General features: G+C 34.4%; 1 protein-coding gene across 2 annotated transcripts in view; it reads right to left on the bottom strand.

Moving 5' to 3' along the window:
* Positions 1-22054, bottom strand: part of IQCB1 (IQ motif containing B1) — a 63361-nt gene that overhangs the window by 6196 nt on the left and 35111 nt on the right. For both annotated transcript variants that reach the window (XM_039248879.1, XM_039248881.1), the window contains exons 11-13: positions 16087-16229; positions 14466-14614; positions 8456-8587 (exon numbers count right to left, since the gene is read on the bottom strand). In XM_039248879.1, the coding sequence (XP_039104810.1) occupies positions 8456-8587; positions 14466-14614; positions 16087-16229 (424 nt within the window). The remainder of the gene's footprint in view (positions 1-8455; positions 8588-14465; positions 14615-16086; positions 16230-22054) is intronic.

Genomic DNA, 22054 nt, shown 5'->3' with positions numbered 1-22054 from the left:
TTTTTTTTTTTTTTTTGCATTTAGGTTAATTTTTTTTAAACATACAGCTTTATTGAGGTTAATGATATAAAATAAACTACAATTACCAAAAATGTCCAACGTGGTTAATTTTTTTTAAAATTAAAAAAAATTTTTTTTTAATCTTTTATTTCTGAGAGAGAGACAGCATGAGCAGGGGAGGGTCGGAGAGAGAAGGGAGATACAGAATCTGAAGCAGGCTCCAGGCTCTGAGCTAGCTGTTAGCACAGAGCCTGATGCAGGGCTCAAACCCACGAACCGTGAGATCATGACCTGAGCCGAAGTCGGATGCTTAACTGACTGCGCCACCCAAGCACCCCTAAAAATTTTTTTAAAGTGTATTTATTTTGAGAGACAGAGATAGCACAAATGAGGGTGGGGAAGGGAAGGGGGGAGAGAGAATCCCAAGCAGGCTCTGTGCTAACAACACAGAGCCTGATGTGGGGCTCAAAACCATGTAACCGTGAGACTGTGACATGAGCTGAAACCCAGAGTCAAATGCTGAACCTACTGAGCCACCCAGGTGCCACAAATTTGATAAGCTTTGACCTATGTATACATTTGTGAAAAACATTACCACAGTCAGATAATGAACATCCATCACCACCAGAAGTGTCACTGCCTTTTTGTAACCTTTCATTCCTACTCTCCCATCCCCAAGCAACCACTGACCTAATTTTCTGTTACTCTATAGATTATATTTTCAGTATGGAATAATTCAGTGTATATTGTCTGGCTTCTTTCACGTAGCATAATTATTTTGAGATTCATCTATGTTGCTGTGTGTATCTATAATTCATTCCTTTATATTGTGGATTAGTATTTCATTGTACTTATATAGAATATCTTGTTTATCTATCTGTTGATGGATGCTTGGGTTAGTTCTAGTTTTGGGCTATGAGCATTCATTTCCAAGTGCTTATAAGGATATATATTTCCTTTCCACTTGGATAAATACTTAAGAGTGGGATCACTGAATCATATGATAGATATATGTTTAACTTTTAAAGAAACCACCAAACTGTTTCCAAAGGGCTACATTATTTTACATTCCCAAAAGCAGTTTATGAGCTTTTGGGAATGTAAAATAGAGCTACAGTTCCTCCACATACTTGCCAACCTTTGATATAGTCAACTTTAAACATTTTGGCCATTTTAACAGTTGTATAAAGATTTTACTGTGGTTTAAATTTCTATTTACTGACTTTGATGTATCTTTTCAAGTATTTGCCACATTTTCTTTGGGTGAAGTGTCTGTTCAAATCTTTTTCATGTTTAAAAAATTGCTTTGCTTTGTTTTCTTATTGCTGAGTTTTGAGAATTCATTTTACATTCTGGATACAAACCCTTTACCAGATACATACCTGGCAAAGATATTTTCCCAATATTTGACTTAAAAAAAATCTATTAAAGTGTCTTTCGAAAAGCAGAAGTTTAAAATTTTGATGAAACGCAAATTTCATCAATTTTTCTTTTGTAGATTATGCTATTGTTGTTGTATTTAAGACATTACTGCCCAGGGTTGCCTGGGTGGCTCAGTCGGTTAAGCGGCTGACTTCGGCTCAGATCATAATCTCACGGTTCGTGGCTTCGAGTCTCGCATCAGGCTCTGTGCTGACAGCTCAGAGCCTGGAGCCTGCTTCAGATTCTCTCTCTCTACCCTCCCCTGCTCACGCTGTTTCTCTCTCTCAGAAAAAAATAAACCATTTAAAAAAATTAAAAAAAAATTACTGCCCAACCAAAGGTCACAACTTTTCTCTAATGTTTTCTTCTAGAAGTTTTATATCGTTTTAGATTTTGCATTTAACTCTTTGATCTGTTGTAAGTTTTATATGCGATGCAATATATGGATCCAAGTTCATTTTTTTTTTTTACATATGTATATCTAATTGTTCCAGTTTCTCTACACATTAACTGTGCAGTAATCAGGTGGCCATGTATGTGGGCTTATTTTTGGATTTGATTTTGGTTCCACTGATTTACTTTTAAAAAAATCTTTATATCAGTACCACAGTTTGGCTACTCCATAGTTCATAAAATCAGGTGTGTTACCCCTCCAACTTTGAACTTTCTGTAGTGTAGTCTTAGCTTTTTTAGGTCCTTTGCATTTCCATATTAATTTTAGAAATCAGCTTGTCAATTTCTATAAAAATTTCTATAAAAAAAATTCCTTGCTGGAATTTTGATTATACTGAATGACATTCTGTCTTGTTCCTGATTTCAGGAAAGAGCATCCAGTCTCTCATCATTGTCGGTTGTAGATATGCTTCATCAGATGGAGGAAGTTTCCTTCTATTCTTACTTTGCTGAGATTTTTTTTGCATGTATTTACATGATTTATATTTTCCTGAGAAGTTTATAACTATAATTTGTTACCTATATATAGATACAGGGCTATACATTTTATCCCTTTCTTCCTGGGTAAGCTTGATAATTCTTATCTTTAAAGGAATTTATTTCATGAGATTTATATTTATTGACATATGAAGTTGTTCATAATATTTCCTTATTATCCTTTAATATCTGTAGTATTTACAATGAAGTCACCTTTCTTATCCTTGTCAGTGGTAATCTATATCTCCTCTTTTTCCTGATTAGTCTGCCTACAAGTTTATCAATTTTATTGATTCTCTCAAATAACTGGCTTTTCATTTTATTAAATTTTTCTATTGTCTGTTTCCTATTTTATTGATTTCTCTCTAATGCTTATTATTTCTTTTCTTCAATTTACTTTGAGTTTAACTTGTTCTTTTACTAGTTACTTAATATGTAAGCTAAGGTCTTTGATTTGACCCTTCTTTTAATATAGATGGTCAGCAATATAAATTTGCCTCCAAAAACTGGTTTAGAATCCAGAAGTTATTTATTTATTTATAAATAATTTGAATTCAAGCTAGTTAACATACAGTGTAGTCTTGGCTTCAGGAGTAGAACCCATTGATTCATCTCTTACATATAACACCCAGTGCTCATCCAAAAAGTGCCCTCCTTAATGTTAATCACTCATTTAACTCATCCCTCCACCTGCCCTCCAGCAGCCTTCAGTTCTCTGTATTTAAGAGACTTTTATGGTTTGCCTTCCTGTTTTTATCTTATTTCTCCTTCTTTTCCCCTATGTTCATCTGTTCAGTTTCTGAAATTCCATGTATAAGTGAAATCATATGATATTCGTCTTTCTCTGACTTATTTTGCTTAGCTTAATACCCTCTAGTTCTATCCACAATGTTGCAAATGGGGAGATCTCATTCTTTTTCATCACTGAGTATCATTCCATTGTATACATATACACCATATCTTCCTTATCCATTCTTCAGCAAGTTCTGAAATATGCTTCCATTCAGTTTGAAATATTTTTTAATTTCCCTTTTTACTTCTTCTTTGATCCTTTACTTAGACATGTGTTGTTTAGTTTCCAAATATTTGGGGATGATATTTCTAGAGATCTTTCTGTTATTAATATCAAACAATTTCACTGTGGTCAGAGGACATACTTTGACTTCAGTCTTCTTTAATTTACTGACTTGTTTTATGGCACTGAACGTGGTCTATCTTGGTAAATATTCTGCGTGTACACGAGAAAAATGTTTATTCTGCTGTCAGTCCATGAAGGGTCTTAGAAATGTCAATCAGATCAAGTTGTTTGATAGTGTCATTCTAGTCTCCTATATTCCTGTTACTTTTCTATTTATTGTATAAATTGTTTAGAAATGGGTATTGAAATCTCCAACTATAACTGTGGCTTTCTGTATTTTTCATCATAGGTCTATCAGTTTTTGATTCATGTAGTTTCTTGTGGCTAAATATATATAACATAAAATTTATCATGTTAACCATTTTTAAGTGAATAGTTCAGTGACATTAAATACATTCACATTGTTGTGCAACCATCAACAGGGTCCATCTCGAGAACATTTTCATCTTTCCCAACTGAAATTCTATGCCATTTAAACACTACCTCCCCATTCTCCTACCCCCAGTTCCTGGAAACCACCATTCTACTTTCTGTCTCTATTCTAGGTACTTCAGCTAGAATCATATAATATTTGTTCTTTTGTGTCTGGTTTATTTCACTTAGCATAATGCCTCAAAGTTCTTCTATGTTGTCATCATATATTTTGAAGTTCTGTTTTTAGGTGCATAAACATTTAGATTCTTATGTCCTTTTGATTAACTGACCCCCTTATTATTATGAAATTGCCTTCTTTACTTCTGGTAATAATCTAATAATATTGCTCTGACACCTATTTTGATATTAATATAGTCATTCTAGAATTCTTTTCACTAGTGTTTGCACATTTTGTTCTTTTTATTTTTTCATACTTAAAGTATGTTTCTTGTACTCAACATATAATTAAGTCTTATTTTTTCATTTAATCTGACAATCCCTGCTTATTAATTGGGGGTATTCAGGCCATTTATATTTATTATAATTACTGATATGGTTATGTTTGAGTCTATCATTTTGTTATTTTTCATTTTTCCCATTACTTTTTTGTCTCCTCTTTTTCTGCCTTCTTTTTGATTAATTGACTGTATGTTATAATTCAATTTTATCTCCTTTATAGGCTTATTAGCTATATAATTCTTTTGATTTTTAATTTTATTGGTAGTTTTAGGATTCAGAATATATATCTTTAATTTATCAATCTACTTTCAAGTATTATCATCTCACTTCATATATAGTATAAAAGCTTTTTAATAGTATACATCTATTTCTCTCCTGGTTTTTACACTATTGTTGTAAAGCATTGTATTGTTACATATGTTACAAACACCATTAACATTGTTATTATTTTTGTTTCAGACAAACAACAGCTTAGTTTTGAAAATGAAGTTCAACTGAAACACAATTACAAGTATTTGTTTATATTTTATCTAAGAGTGCTTTAATCTACAGCTGTAGAGATGCATAATAATGATAAAGGCTGTATGGTCTACAAAACTGGAAATATTTAACCTGTACTATTTATTACAGAACATTTGATGATGTTTTGGTTTAGAAAATCAATTCTATTTTATAAACATGTTAACGATGAGTTAAAAGTCATATGTTTACCCATGTAGTTACCATTTCCAGTGCTTTATGCATTTCCATATTTTTATGTAGAGTTGGACTTTTTGTGGTATCATTTTTTTTTTTAAAGATTTTTTTTTTAAATGCTTTATTTATTTATTTCTAGGAGAGAGAGAGACAGCATGAACAGGGGAGGGTCAGAGAGAGAGGGAGTGACAGACTCTGAAACAGGCTCCAGGCTCTGAGCTGGCAGTCAGCACAGAGCCCGACGCGGGGCTCGAACCCACGAACCGCGAGATCACGACCTGAGCGAAAGTCGGACGCTTAACCGACTAAGCCACCCAGGCGCCCCTGTGGTATCATTTTTAAGAGAAATCTGAAATCCTTTACAACTCAAAGGCTATAGCATTTCTAGTAGTGTGAGTATGCTGGTGACAAAGTATTTCATCACTTGTATGTCTAAAAATGTTATTTTGTCTTTGTTTTTAAAATAATTTTTCATGGTGAAGAATTTTACATGGATAACTTTTTTTTTTCAATACTTTGAAGTTAATCTTCTTACTTGCATTGTTCCTGCTGAGAAATATGTTGTCTCTTTTGTCTTTATGTTTTTATGTTTTCCATTTTTAAGACTTTTACTTTACTACTGATTTGAGGAATCCCATTACAATATGCCTTGGCATAAGTTTTTTTTTTTTTATGTGTCTTATGCATTCATTGGACTTGGGGGTAAATCTATAGTCTGCAAAGTTTTTGGCCATTATTTTGTCTTCCTATCTTCTTCAGAAACTCTCAATTATTCATTTAATAGGCCACATGAAGACTCAGCTCACTAATGTTCTTTTCAATTAAAATTTTTTTTCTCTTTGTGTCTCATTTTGCATATTATATACTATGATATCTTCAACTGTATTAATCTTATTCATCCATGTCTTATCTGCTATTAATGATCTAGTGCATTTTTCATATCACACACTGAAATTTTTACCTCTAGAAGTTTGATTTGGGTAGTTTTTATATTTTCCACATCCCTACTTAAAATCTGAACATATGGAATATAGTTATAATAATAACTTTTAATGTCCTTCTCTGCTAATTCTAATATCTGTGTAATTTCTAGAGTGGTTTAAGTATCCTCTTCATTATGGGTCATGTTTTCCTGCTGCTATATATGCTTATTAATCTTTGATTGAATGCAAGACATTGTAACTTTTACCTTGTTGAGTGCTAGTTATTTTGGTATTTCTAAAAAGCTTGAGGTTTTTTTCCCTGGGATTTACATAAACATTTTTTGATATTTTTTGCTCTTGCTTTTATGATTTGTTTGGCAGAATGCATCAGTATATACTATTTACTTTCTACTACTAAGACAAGACCTTCCTGAGTTTTCTTACCAATGCCCTGTGAATTAAGTTTTTCTAGTCTGTTTGACGATAATTTGCACTATTCTTGGGCCTGTGTTGAGTACCAGGCACTCTCCCCTTTTATCTTTTAAGATGACTGTTTCCTTGGCCTTGGGTAGTTTCCTTATATACATGTACTAATCAAAATTCTGAAATACATTCAAGGGGAACATTCTCCAGATATCTGGGGTTCTCTTTGTATCTCTTTTTACTCTGGTACTCTGTCCTATGAAATCTAGCTATCTTGCTCTTCTCAGACTCTCAGTTCCATCTCCTCAGCATGGGATTCTAAAGAGCTCCTCTTTTGTTCCTTCTCCTTGTGCTGTGACCTAGGAACTCTCTCAGGGTAATAAGCTAGGGCCATCATAGGACTCATTCTGTTCCCTCTCAGGAATTACTAATTTTCATTGTTTGATGTCCATGGTCATTAAAACTATTGTTCCATGTATTTCATCTCCACACCCCCTACCCCCAGAAGGGGGTTATTTTAGGCCAGAAGTAAATCTAGTCCCTTTTACTCCATCTTTCCTCTCAGGAATTACTAACCTTTACTGTCTGATGTCTGTAGACTTGAAAACCACTGTTTCATGAATCTTATCTTTTTTGTCTCCCCCAGTTGTTTCAGGCAGTAAGTAAATTCTATCTCTGTCCCTCTATCTTGGCTAGAAGCAGAAGTCAGAACTTTTTTCTATTATCTACCTCTATGTGGTAGCCACAGAGGGCCTGACCTACAAGGGCAGGCTTGTCTTTTTTTTTCCACAGGCCTGTATTAGTTTATGAATTCTTGTATTCAGATCAGTAGGCAGGAAAAGTAGGAGGCCTTACTTATGCCTCCTCAATTGAGCCTTGCAGTCCAATTCTGCTTTTACTAATGCTGTGTTCCTGTGGTAATCTATGAGATACATGTTCAGCTATAATACGTTAGTCCTCTAATTCCCATTTATATCAGTCTTTGTTTTTTGAGATTTTGTTTCTTTGTTTTTGTTTTGCATAAGGCTCTTTAGTTTGGGAAGCTATGGAAGAATGAAAGGGTGAATGACAGGACTACTTAACATTATTCTTAACCTCTAACATTAGTCACCCAGAACCTTCAGATTTTAGAAAGAATGAGAAAGAGTGTTTGTGGGGAGGAGGGGGCAGAGAGGAGGGAGAAAGAGAACCCAGAGACAAACAATGGAAGTATAAGAAAATAGATGTGAAAAGTACTTAAATGGTGCTTTTATGAGTGGTTAGTTCGAATGAGGGCAATGAGAATTCCGACTAACTGAAATGTATAGTCTCCCAACTTTCCTCATAAAATTAGTGAAGTGTGGAAGTATGGGAGAAGCATCAAGAAAAGAGAAAGTGGGCATGACTAGCAGAAGTATGGGTCATTAAAATTAATTAAAATTAATGACAGGGTGGGGAGTCACTCTAAAAGCAGAAAGAAAAATGATCTTCAAAGACACTTAGGAGTATAAAGTCAAGAACTCAGAAAGGAGAAGCAAATAACACTTGATCTGTAGTATTGTGGTTATATAAAGTAAAACATATGGACATTTCTATGGGGAGTAAGGTGTTAGCAGCAGTATTATGTTGATAAAATCCTAAGAGGCAGTCATATGTTTTATAACATTGGCTCCTGGAGTTTGAATAATAGCAGATGTCAGTTCCCACATGTATGTGTTATGTGTTTGGGTATATATGTTAACAACGAATATTGACTAGAAGCTATATATACTCTTTGTGGAAGCTTCAACATAGTTTTACATACTATTATGAAAAAAAAAGAAAGCAATGACCATGTTTTGCTGATACACTGCAGGAAATGACTGAATTGAAGCAGTCTCCTTTCTTATTAACTATACAATAGTGCATGTAATTATAAGACTCCTTAACTCTATGGCAAAGCCACTTAACTCTATGGTAAAGGCACTGTATTACCTTTTTCCAATAATAAATACATGAACACACTGCTTTGTTGGTGAATATCAAGCACTGGCAAAAAACACTGATTATCAAGGCACAAAAGCTTGCATACCGGATGCCTTCGAAGATAGTCATCCACTTGTTGCTTCAGTTCAACTCTGCGTACATCAGTGAGATCTTGGAGTCCTTGCCAAGAAGCAAATGGTTTCTTTTTCTTACGACACTTTGCTAGAAATTTAAGAGTCTGGGACAAAAAAAAAAGAGTTATAATTTTTCATTCCTAATAGAACTATTTTCTTCTACAACATATGGTAGCAACAACATTACAACTGTTGTTAACTCTTAGTGTGTATGGGGAGAGGGATAGGATTACTACAGGAGTGAGGGAGAACAACGACTTTTTAATGATATTTTCCTGGAGTGTTTTAATATTTTACAAGGATATATTCATGTATTATTTGTATACTAAGCAATAAAGAGGAAAAAATGGGAAATGAGTTCTCATCTCAATTCTAGTCTCTTATAAACTATATGATTTGAGGCATAGTATAGTAAGCAATCAGGAGGAAAAAACTAGAAGAAAGCTCTTTCTGAATACTAGTCCCTTATAAACTGTGTATGATTTTGGGCAAGTCATTTGCTCTCTACAGAATGGGCTCTATGTCTATAGAAAACAGACCCAGGTCTACTTAGACTACTTACTACCCCTTAGAATGTGAGGATCAAAAGGACAGTATATAAGAAAAAGCTTGGTAAATGAAGAAATATTATAAAATTATAGAGTATGGGGCTACTGACAGAAGTGCTTTCTTAACATTCTTTCTTATTCCTGGTATAATTCCTTCAGAAAGAAGTCCTGGTAAAACAAGAAAGCAGACAAGATTTGGAAACAAATTTGAAATTATTCTGCCCAATTTTTTTCACTCTTCTCCCCTCCTTGTAGTTTTTATTTCATCAAAGCTACATATTCAAGTTGCCTTAAGTAAAAGGTTGGCAAACTATGGCCCATAGACCAAATCCAGCCTGCTGCCTATTTTTGGATGTCTTAAGAGTTAAAAATGGTTTGTACTTTTATATGATTAAAAAGAATGAAAAGAATATAATATTAAAAAGAATATACTCTAACTTCTGAAAATTACATGAAATTCAAAATTCAGTGTCTACAAATAACATACTATTGATGTTTCATGCTTGTTTATGTATTGTCTACAGCTTCCTTTGTATTGTAACTATAGAGCTGAATGGCTCACAAAGTATAAAATATTTTACTACTCAGTGCCAGAAAAAAATTCCTTGATATAATTCTATTGTTTAATGTGGCAGTTTTATAGGAATTATTAAAAAAAACTATAGCTCTCTGCCCTCCCAAGACAACTTTAACTCTTTCATCTTTTCCTTTTGATGTTTATCTCCATCTACTTTTCTGTAATTTTTCATGTGTAGGTTTTATGTATCGACTTTGTTCTACAGAAGATAAGGATTTAGCTTTGCTCTCTTTCATTGCTTGCCCTCCCACTTATCTTCCACATCCCCAAACAACCAATATTATTATTAATTTAGTTAAATCAATGTTCAGTGTTTACATAATTATAACTACATAAAGGTCGTTCAATTTTGAACCATATAGTATAGGATTACTTTTCCCTTCTTGCTCATTTTTTATTTTCTGGAGAATAAATGTTTTCCTATGGTTACGTTTCTATGTACTTATTACTGATCATGTATCTAAACTCTCTCCTAATGCTTACTTAATACATTAAAACGTATCAGACATTCTATCAAATTTGTTTTTTTGGATATACATTTTCTGGAGCTATATGACTTGCTCCAATCTGAACTGACTGTTCTCTATGCCTGATGCATACGTGTCATCCTGAGATCTCCATTCACCATCATCTTGGTAACTCCTTTTCATCTTTACTTTGCACTTTCCTATATTCCACATTGTCTTTTTTTCTTATTTTAGAGACTCTGTGATACATGAAAATGTCTTTAGTTAACCTTTATCTTTAATTGATGGTGTGGCTGATGTAGAATTCTAGAAGGAAATCCTTTTCCCTCCAAAATGTAATAGCCTTACTCCAATACATTTTAGCTTCCAATACTGCTACTGAGAAGTATATGTGCCCCAGTGTATTTTATAGTGATATAAAATAAATGTGAGTGTATTTCTGTTCTTGTTTTAGACATTTAGCCCTTTTAATCTAAAACTCATGACATTTAGTTCTGGAAAATCTTGAATTATTTGATTTCTTCTCCTCAGGTTTTTTTCTGTTCTTTGTTTCAAATGTTTGAATATTTGACTTCCTAGACTGGTTATCTTTTCTTTTTGCCCTGCTCTCTATATTTCCTAAATTTTTTCTTCTAGCTCTTTTATTATATCTTTCATTTTTTCTTCTGCCAATTTTTGTTCTATTTGTTCCCTTTTAAATGTTTTTTTTTTTTTTTTTAAATTTATTTCTAGGAGAGAGAGAGACAGCGTGAGCAGGGGAGGGTCAGAGAGAGAGGGAGTCACAGACTGAAACAGGCTCCCGGCTCTGAGCTGGCAGTCAGCACAGAGCCCGACGTGGGGCTCGAACCCACGAATCTCGAGATCATGACCTAAGCGAAAGTCGGACGCTTAACCGACTAAGCCACCCAGGCGCCCCTATTTGTTCCCTTTTATATAGCATCTTGGTTTGTTTGCATTATCTTCTCTTAGCTCTGAGGAAATAACAGATTTTTTTAAAGTTTTCTTATCCCTGCAATGTCTCTATTTCCACCAAGTAGTTTTATTGTTTGTTTTGGTTTCAGCTTTCCTCAGATATCCAGTGATACTTTGAACTGATATTTAAGACCGAGCACTAAGAAGGTGTTAGAAATTTTGGCCTTGTGGGTAGGGCTTATCTGTGGTGTACTTTAATATAAAACTACTGAATTGGGCTGTTGTTTCTTTGTGGAGTACCCATCGTGAGCATACTTGTAACTTTTCTCAGATTTCCCAAAGAAAATATTCTCAGTCTACTGTTTTCGAAGAAATAAGACTGGCTGACAGTACACAGGGACCTGAGGGAAGTGGTGAACAGGGCTGTAAGTATTCTCACTCAGTATATAAAATTTCCCTAATATCCCTGTTTTTAGTATGTTACTAGAGCCTTCAACTGTGCTTGCATCCTCCTGTTAAGAGACTCTCTCCCTTGTATTGTTCCCTTTACTTGATTGTTCATCCTTGTTTCTCCTCTCTCTCTTCTACTTCCTCCTATTAACACCACCGTAGGCTTATTATGCTATGCTGGGAACTTTAGAGTAAAGGTACCAGGACAGAGGAATTTCCATCCCTAGATCAAAAAAGCCCACCTTAACCTTTTCTTCATTCTTTGTCATTTGAGGACTCTTTGAAATTGTTATTTATCTCCTAGTTTTTATTTTCTTAACTGCTAAGGATTTGTTTCTCTAAGTGTTTTCAATGGTCAGTCTGTGAAGGATTTGTATAATAGTGTAAAGTACTTTTCTGCTATAATCAAGCAGCAAGAACTGCCATCATTCTGACTCTAGAGACCAGACACCAGCAACCATCACCTTCCTTCTGAGTTTCTTAAGAGATGAAAAAGCAAGAGAAGAAAATCATGGAGCTGTTAAAAGGGAAAATACAGCTAACTCTTCAAATTTAATTTCAACACTATACCACTACAGAGAACTCCAATTTATTATCTGGGTTAAGAATGTGTAATTTGAAATTAGCAAGTTTACGTATAGTTTTTTCAATTTCTAATTACATAAGAAACAAATGCTTCTCCTTTTGCAAAAAATAAGGGAGGGAGAAAAGTAAACAACTCTTCTGGCCTTTTCCTGCCAGAAACACTAAAAAGTAGTTCCTCCTAAAGGACAAGTTCAAGGAAATGATATTCCTACTACTTTCAGTGAAACTAATGAATTATTTCTTTTTTTCTTACAAAGATCAATAGCAGTGCTAATAAAAATATAATGTAAATCACATACGTAATTTAAAATTTTCTAGTAGACATATAAAAAAAGTAAAAAGGAATAGTCAAAATTAATATTTTGCATATACTGAGCTATATAAACATTATACCTCAACATATGTAAAAGATATTGGCACTCAACATGTATTCAATATAAAATTACTAATGAAGTATTTTGTACTCTTTCTCATACTAAGTCTTCAAAATGTGCTATTTTACACTTATAGCACATTCCAATTTTGACTAGCTACAAGTCAAGTATTCAGTCATCACATGTGGTTAGTGAGTACTGTATTGGACATAGTCTATATGCAGGTTTATAGTATGTCTTAAAAAAAGATGCTTCTAAAGGTAGTAAAATGTATTGTTTATTGACCACTGATTGCCTTATTCTAATTTTCTCTACTACTTTCATTTCCCTCTCTATACTTCATAACTTCTCTCTCTTTTCCTTCCCTGAAAGGAATCCTCTACTTACCTTTTCTATTTTTGGCTAAGTTTTGCTTTGACTTCACCATTATCTCTAGTAGTGAGTTGCAAAGACTAACAACATGACCTTGACCCATTCCTTTTAGTTTTATAACGGAGACCTGTAATCCTTCTTTTGGGTGGGGGAGATATGAGGCAGATGTTTTCCTTTTATGCCAAAGAAAAATGTGAAAGCCAAACTGACGTTGCCTTCATAGCTGTCAGATATCCTTCTCTAATGACCTCTGTGCTTCTTTCTCTAAGGGATGGTGGACAAATTGGGGTATCTTATTTTAGAGTAGAGGATCCTTTGATAAATAATTGGGCTTACCTAGGGACGCCTGGGTGGCTCAGTCGGTTAAGTGTCTGACTTCGGCTCAGGTCATGATCTCATGGTTCATGAGTTCGAGCCCTGTGTCAGGCTCTGTGCTGACTGCCAGCTCAGAGCCTGGAGCCTGTTTCAGATTCTGTATCTCCCTCTCTGAGCCTGCCCTGCTCATGCTGTCTTTCTCTCCCTGTCTCTCTCGGAAATAAATAGAACATAAAAAAAAAATAATTGGGCTTATCTAAATAGTCAAAGTAGTAATTCAATTTCATAAGGTCCTACTTAATTCTCTGACAGAAAAGACTTTAAAAAGGAGGCACCCATGATATAAAAAGTACTAGAAAGAACCCAAGGGTTCCTCCTCTAAAAGAAGTCTCTCCAATACTGATATTCATAGGTTCTTAGATGGCCTTATGTAGCAAAGGGTAAAAAGCAGGTGTGAGTGTGATTTGGTATGGTACAGGACTGTTTGTTGCAGATAGAACCTGACATTACCTGAAAAGCCTGAGGAAGAAGGAGACAACAGTCAAATCTCTACCTATGTCTCTAGTATTTACTCTTTCCTGTTTTTTAAAAGAGTGGTTTTTAATTATCTTTGTAAGAAGTTAATCATGAAGAATTAACAAAGAGACTATTCAAAATTTATCACTGTGAAAAAATGAAATTAACCTAAAATTCAACAGTAAAGTATCAAAAAGTTAACTGCTATAGACCTGAAATCCTAACAGGTACAAGTGCATAACAGATATTAGGAAAATTGGTCATTAAATGAAATAAACAGCCTGTGTCCTATAGTTTTCCAAGGCAAAAGAATATTACTATGTTCCAGATAAATCTCAGGAAAATTATCACTTAAGAACACCATTCTATAATTCAAGAATTACAGTGATCCAATTATTTCTTAACATATTATCTGTACATTAAAAAATAAAATTTGATGTACTGAACTTGTACAGGCTTTACAATTTATAAAATACCTTCCCATAAATCAGTTCATTACTCACATAACAATTAAGTGAAAAAGGTAGGGTAAACATCAATTCATATGTGAAGCACATGCTGAGGGCTGACAACAATAAGTAAGACTTAGTTCCTTACCCCTGATGAAGTCACTGCCCAAGGAAGAAAAAAAAAATGAACAAATAACACTGCAGTATGATAAATGATGTACAAGGTTCCATGCAAATACTAAGGACTGGGTGTCTAAATCAGTTTGTCCAGTGAAAAAGAGGTTCTTATTTTATAGAGAAGGAAACGAAGACTCAGAAAAGCTCTGTGACTAGACTATAGCAGGTATATACAAGGTCAAGTTTGAAACCATGTTTTTGCCTCCTAATCCAGTAATCTTTTTACTACATTAGACTCACTGCTCTCTGAAGTATGACAGCTGCTTTATACTCCGTGAGAGATGGCCTCTGTTGGCGAAAATTTTTCCTTTCCCTGTACCCTCTCCAATGTTTCTGGATAATCAATGCTGATTTCTCTTCTATTTCCCGATTATATTTTTCCACCTGACCTAAAAAGATGACACACACTATTACAACATACTCAATTGCTATGCTTTCTCAAGTTCTGGAATCAGGACAATGATAACAACAACAATCTTACAGTCTTTTTATTTGTTTCTTTAAATATTATTCCTTAATTTCCCCAATTTTATTATTTTACAATGGTTATAAGATAGTAGGGGGAAAAAACTCCAAAAATTTTCTCAGATTATGCTGCTTCTTTAGAGAAAAGATTCATACAACTTTTTTTGTGGCAAAGTGATGAGAAAAGGGTTAATAATCTACTAGCAAGAATATTCAGAAAAAGAATCACAAGTACATGGTTAGGAATTCAATCCATACCATGAGAGGGAAAAGGCAAAATGTATGTATGTATTAACTATTCTGTGTACTTCCAAATTTCTCTTAAGTCTACAGATGACTTTTTTTTCTTAGAGTTTTTGTATGTGAGAGAGAGAAAGAAGTCTAGGATGGGAAATTGAGTAGACTGTTGATGACATTATCTGAGAAGGGGAATACAGGGAGAGGAAATTGGTGGGGAACTGGGGAGATGATGACTAGTTTTGGGATGCCTGTGGATATCTAAGTAAAGCTATCTAATAAGGAGCTGGCTACAGAGCTGTGCAGTCCAATATAGTAGACACTAACCAAAAACAGCTACTTTAAATAAAGTGAAATTAAGATTCATGTGCTTGCATGCACTATGTTTCAAGTACTCAACGGCCATGTGTAGTCAGTGGGAACCATATTCAAAAGTGCAGATAAAGAACATTTCATTTTGTAAAAAGTTTTATTAGGAAGTGCTGGGTTTAGAGCTTGGGAGGGTGAAGATGCAAACAAGATTTGAATGTGCACTCAGTTGGTAGCTGAAGCTATATTTATGGAAAGGATACTGCAAGAAGAGCAACATAAGAGTGAGGGGTAAAGATGGAACACGAGGAAACATTTATATTTAAGGGGTAAAACAAGAAATAAGAGGCTAGCAAAGAACACTGGGAGTGAGTGGTAGGAGAGAAAGGGAAGAACAAACCAAAATCTTAAAACCATTCCAATTCCCAGACTATAATATTAATCTCAGTTTAGTGTATCAAAGGTGGTAATATGTCACAAAGTTTATACTGGTGTATGAGTAAAGTTCTGATGCCAGAATGTAGCAGTATTCCAACTATTTACTTAAGGTCAAGGAGATTCTTTCTTTATGTCTCTGAAGGCTATCTTTAAGCATATATATTTATGTTTCACTACTTTATCTGAAAGATAAGAAAACTAGTTGAGATTGCTCATCAAAAAGTAGGCCTTAGTCAGAAAAAACAGTAACTTTTTTTTTGACTCCAGATTTAATAAGGTTTACCTGGAAAAGTGAGAAACAGGGAAATGGTCCAAATTAAAAGAAAAAAAAATCATCAGGCATCAGGAAATCTGGTTCATTAAAAGATGCTTTAAATATTTTTACACTTATAAAATTGACATTGCCACCCACCTGGATGAACTATTTCGAGCATACTCAGCCGTAATTCTCGGGATAGTCTCATGGCTCTCTGTCTTTGAAGGAGCAACTGTAATCTGCGATCCTCTTCTTCCTTCTGCCTATGTAGCTTTAGTAACATCCTGTTTCGTTTAGATCTGTGACAGAAACAATAAGTACCTTATACACAATTTTTCATAAATGATACATCCATTCAAGAAGTAGATGAAAAAATGTTTAACCTCACTAGTAATTATATATATACAGACTCGTTACAACTGTAACGAGTTGAGAACAATAGGGAACCAGATAAATAAATTACTGGTTCATTCACTGGACAGGATTCTATGAACAATCAAAAAATAAAAAATTCAAAAAATATTTAGTAACTAGGGAAAATAACCAAGTCTAATGTCAAGTAAAAATAAAATCAGGATATAGAAAACTTTCCAAATTGTGTTAAAAATTTATATTACATACATAAAAAAATAAAATTTCAATAGTGATTTTAACTGCATGGAATGATTATGAATGATTTTTATTTTCTTCATGTTTACCTATTTCTCAATTATTGGCTAAGAACCTTTATTATTAGAGCCAACTATGAAATTTTCATGTGGCCACAAATACTTAATTACCATTTGTATATTATCTGCTTTTATTCGCCAAATTCTTCCTTAGCCATTTCTACCCAGTTTGCTTCCTATATCACTATGTAAGGAGATCACAAGTACTAAGTCTATAATAAATATACTCAAAATGCTTCCAGATACCCATTGAAAAGGAAAACAAAAAGGATTAAGGAGAGAAAAATACATTATTTATTTTATCTCTATAGACTTACTTTGCTTGTGTCTCAGTCAAGAACATTCACTTTTAGATTATTTTCCCAGAAATGAGGTACCTTGGCTCTAGCTTTGTAGACAGGCAGACTTCAAAATGGTATAGTTATAGAGTTATAATGATTTTTAATTCAGTTTCTTTTGGAAAAGGAAAACCAAGCATAAAGCAATCTAAAAAATATTTTAAAACAGAAAAGGGAAACTCACAAAATTATTCTGATAAAATTTTTGGTGTGTGTGGTTTTTGCTTATTTTCTTAGCATTCCCTAACTGCTACCAATTACAATTTAAGTTTTTTTTTTTTTCTGGCTTTACACTTTGTTTAGAGTCGAAGGTTTGTTTCAAAATGTCTTTCTTACCCTACTAAGAAAGGTAGAGAAGACCTCAAATTCCTATGTGCCAAAAGGAGAAGGGGTTCTAGAGAGGATGCAGGGCTAGCTAAATAGTTTAAATGTCTGTTCCTCTTCCTAAGATTTGGAAATGAAGTGAGGGGCCTTTACATTCTCAAACAATGTTGATGGAAACTTGCCTCTCTTATAGAACTCTCCCTGCAAAACTGTGGGTTGTATGCAGCATATAGGTAAAGACATCTTACTCTTCACCTACTTAAGGAGGATAAAAGAGAACAATAGGTCCTAAACAAAATCTCCTTTAAATTATCGAATTGTTTATAGATTGTCATGTCTAACACTGCATTATCATTATTTTAAATTTACTATTAGTATGAGAAACTTAGTAATTATTAAAACTGAATTGCTAGGACACTTTATCTGTCAGAAAACTGGGTCTAGGTAAAAGCTTAAGCACACAGGTTATAAAATACGGCAAAAATGAAAAGACTACGGTGAGTGCAGTAGAAGTAAAACACAAATAGAAATATAGTAGAAATGTGAAGTTCAGTGTTTGAAATGACAATAAATTAGAAATATGTGTGTTTCTGGATTCACATGCTTTAATTTTATGTTTGAAAGCATTTATTAGGAATTAGTGTGATTTTGAATTTGAATGTGTTCCTCCCACTTAAGAACATTCTAGTTAGTAGTAGTTCATTACTCTGTAGTTCTAGTTAAGAGTCCCTTTAATCACTAAAGAATTTGAGGGGCCCCTAGGTGGCTCTAGGTCCATCTTGGCCAAGGTGGCCCAGTCGGTTAAGCGTCCGACTTCGGCTCAGGTCATGATCTCATGGTACATGGGTTTGAGCCCCACATCAGGCTTGGTGCTGACAACTCAGAGCCTGGAGCCTGTTTCAGATTCTGTGTCTTCCTCTCTCTCTCTCTGCTCCTTCCCAACTAGTGCTCTGTCTCTCTCTTTCAAAAATAAATAAATATTAAAAAATTAAAAAAAATTTTTTGAGTATTCATTTAACTGGTTTCTTTATAAGAAAGAGTAGGCAGTTGACCATCTGGCATTGGTACTGCACTTCTAAAAGGGAAATGATTGATCAGATATATTTCCTCTCAGAAATCTCTCAGAAATGAAGACTGCCATAAACTGCCCCTCCCAAAGAAGTTTTATGGCCACAAAGAAGATGGAAAGTTGGTGCCAAGATGGACCTAGACAAATAACCCACATATTCTATCAGTTTTCCAAATATATTTACCTTTCCATAATTTCCTGATGTTGGAAGCCTAAAACCCTTTTGTTTTGTTTTTACCTGTCACTTCTATATGAATTTATTATTCTTTGTTAAGATGCTACCCAAGTCCCAAGTTTTAACCATTCACTGGAGCTGCTCATCATGTGAGGTTTCTTCTGCATGTGCACTGCACCTATTAATAAACTGTTTTTTTCTTGTTAATTTGTTTTGTTTTCCTTTTTTGTCAGTCTCATTTCTAGGGCCCCAGGGAATGAACCTAAGATAGGAGGAGGAAAAAAACTATTCCCCCTGTAAAGCGAAACCAGTATGATTAAGACACCAAAATATCAGCACTATGATAAAAGTAGGTAGGTTGTGAGGTTCCCCAAAGGTAACTGGCACAGCTTTTAGCTGCTTCAGAAAACCTCGCTGAGGAAAAGAGCACTTAACATTAAATAAAATTTCTGACCATAAAATATGATTCAATAAAAAAGAAACCCCCAAGTGGTGAGAGGATGGGCAAAATAGGTGAAGGGGAGTGGGAAGTACAGGCTTTTAGTTATGGAATAAGTAAGTAATAGGGATGAAAGGTACAGGCAGCATAGGGAATACAGTTAATGGTACTGTAATAGCCTGTATGGTAACAGACAGTAGCTATACTTGTGGTGAGCACAGTCTAAGTGTAGTGATTGTATCACTACGCTGTATACCTGAAATTAATGTAACCACACTTCAGTTTAAAAAAAAAAGACAGTTCAAAAGGCATCCAACACAACATAAAAAATAAAAAAGGAAAAGAAACCCCTAAGAAAGCACAGCAATAAAGGCATGACTATACAAGAGTGCCTCTTGCTGGAATTGAAAAAGCTCTGATTAATATGGGTCCATAATTATGAGTGGTGAGCAGTTCCTTCTTCCCCCCAAAAAAACATGGGAGAGAAAAATTACTCTGAGATAATGACCTGACCACAAAGAGACAGAAATAACCTTTGCCCAGTCATAAAGGAAGCAAGAAAAATTTGCATAAACTATTTCAACTAGAAGAGGAAAGGTACGGAAGCCTAAGCAAACTTGAAGTTAAAAGTTAAATAAAACCCAAAGGTTAAAACCATACTTCAGTCTGTCCTAAGACTTCAAACTCAAAACACTGGAAGAAAAACCCAAACTGTTTATAATGTGAGATGTAAATAATTTTGGCTTCATAGCTGCTAATTTCTTTTAATGGAGATATTTATGAATACACTGGTTTTGTTATATAAAGCAATGCAACTTCTACTTTAAAATAGTGGAACATTAATTAGCATCCACAGATATACTTCTAAGTGGACAAAATCTATAATCCTGGGATACTTTTAAATACAGATTTTTATATTACAAGAAAAAGTAGATTGGCATATTTGACAACAATTGTGAGACTGAACATTAAAAGGTCTGAGTCCATGCTATGAAGCATGTACCTTTACATGTAAGAGGGAAGAATGATAGCAAGTAGAATCCATAAGTAATAAATACTCTTGAGTTCACCACAAGAAGGCAAGGCTATACCAAGAATATCTCAGATTCTTGAAGAGAATAATATAAATTGTGACTCAAAATATTCATCATTACCCATATTTATTTGACCAAAAAATCCTTTCAAAAATGTTTTTACAGAGATACATTGTAGGATACATAGTTAACCATGAGCAATGCTGGAATGAATTACAACTGCCTCTCACAAGTACTATTTATTTAACATATCTGTTTGTCTAACTAGATTTGTAAATCTTCAATGGCAAAAAATAAGCCATATGTATTTCCCCACTATCATTTTTTCTAAGTTCCAGGTAATACGCTAAAAACAAACAAAGTTTTATATTATTTTAATCTTGGGAGGTACACAATTATCCTCATTATATAGACATGAAACTTGAGGATGAAAGAAGTTAGGCAACTTGTCCACAGTCTTTTAGCCCATAAGTTGCTGAGGTGGGATACAAAATCAGATCTGTTTAATACCTCTTCCAATACCTAGCTTGGCCACTGGCATATATCAGGCAATTGAAACACGTTTAAAATTTCATGTTAAAAAAATAACAAAACTCATGCCCAATAGTAATAATCTATCTTTAACTATTCTCTGAAGGAAAATTTCATCAATGACTTAAATCTAAATTTTAGTTCACTATTACTATTTAAAAAAATTGCAACTGAGAAATGCAGCTGCAGTTATTAAAAGACTAGTTTTACTCCTCTTAGAAAACAGACTTCTGGAATTTGCAAGTTTCACTTTAGTGAATGAAAATTTAGCTTTAAGTCTAAAGCTGCATGAAAAATAACTTCAGAGATAGCTCTATTTCATCACAAATGACTAGGAGCTAAGTCATGTACTTGTGTGTATATATGTGTGTGTGTGTTATTCTATGTGTTATTCTTTCGATAGGCTCTAAGAATCTAGATGGGTCAGTCATAAATAATATGCTGTCAGTATTTCATTTTTGGCCCACTTGAAACAGAGATTAATGACACACTGTGTCATATCTAAATGACCATATCTATCCATGCATATTTACTGATAAAACTCAGGTGAACATACTAAAACTGTTATGAACTCATACATTGTGTTTTTGCCATAATTACATATGAACAATTAAGGCACCTTTTTATTTTAAAGGTTAAATAAAATAATTGACTATCACTGCCTGTCTCTGTAGGCTTGCCCACAAAAAAAGTCTTATCAAGTGAATAGAATTGTGTATTTGTTCCATCAGATTTTTGTCTTACATTATGTCCTTTGCTTTGAAAGTACATCTAGTTACTGGAATGCTGGTATTCAGAAATGCGTTTTCAGAAGAATGAAAGCAATAGTAAAAGAAACAGCTGAAGGAGGAAGTTGGTAGAGCAGGAGTATCCTGAGCTCATCTCCTTCTCCAGAAAATAAGGCTACAAATAAATACAGAGCAACTCTCTCTAAGAACAACCTAAAGATTAGCTATTCCACAGCTAAAGATATAAAGACAAAGCACATGAAGAAAAGTAGGAGGGACAGAGATGAGATCAGGTGCAGTCACCCACAGTGGGAGAGATACCACAGGCATAGAGGTATTCCCTGTGGAACAAGGGTTTCAAACCTGACATCAGGCTACCTTGCCCTGGGGATGTGCACCTAGACAAGGGCCCATAAATATCTGGCTTTGAAAATCAGTGGAGCTTACTTCTGGGACAGCAAAGAGGCTATAGGAAATGAACACTCTATTCTTAAAAATCCATGTACAAACTTACTCACTCTGAGACCCAGCAAAGAGGCAGCAGTTTGAAAAGTGCCTCGGCCATGTGTAAAGGAAATTTGCTGATTTTAGGGTGTGTGCTAAAAGAGGACCAGGTATCTGTTGGAGCTTTCTCCGGGAATGGAAGTACTGGTGGGTTCCATTTCTGATACTCTCCATCTACTCTGTTAGTACCACATGCCTCTCCCCAGCATAGCCCTGTGGACTCACCACACCAACCGGCAGGTGGCAGGTGGCTGGGACTAGCATCTCCTTAAAGCATGTTCTGCCTCACTGCATTCAGTGGGAAGCAGTGGCCT

Source organism: Hyaena hyaena, unplaced genomic scaffold, assembly GCF_003009895.1.
Source record: "Hyaena hyaena isolate Hyena2069 unplaced genomic scaffold, ASM300989v1 scaffold_321, whole genome shotgun sequence".
NCBI classification, from domain to species: domain Eukaryota; kingdom Metazoa; phylum Chordata; class Mammalia; order Carnivora; family Hyaenidae; genus Hyaena; species Hyaena hyaena.
Note: the sequence above shows the minus strand (reverse complement) of the source record. Positions and strands in the feature narration are given on the sequence as shown.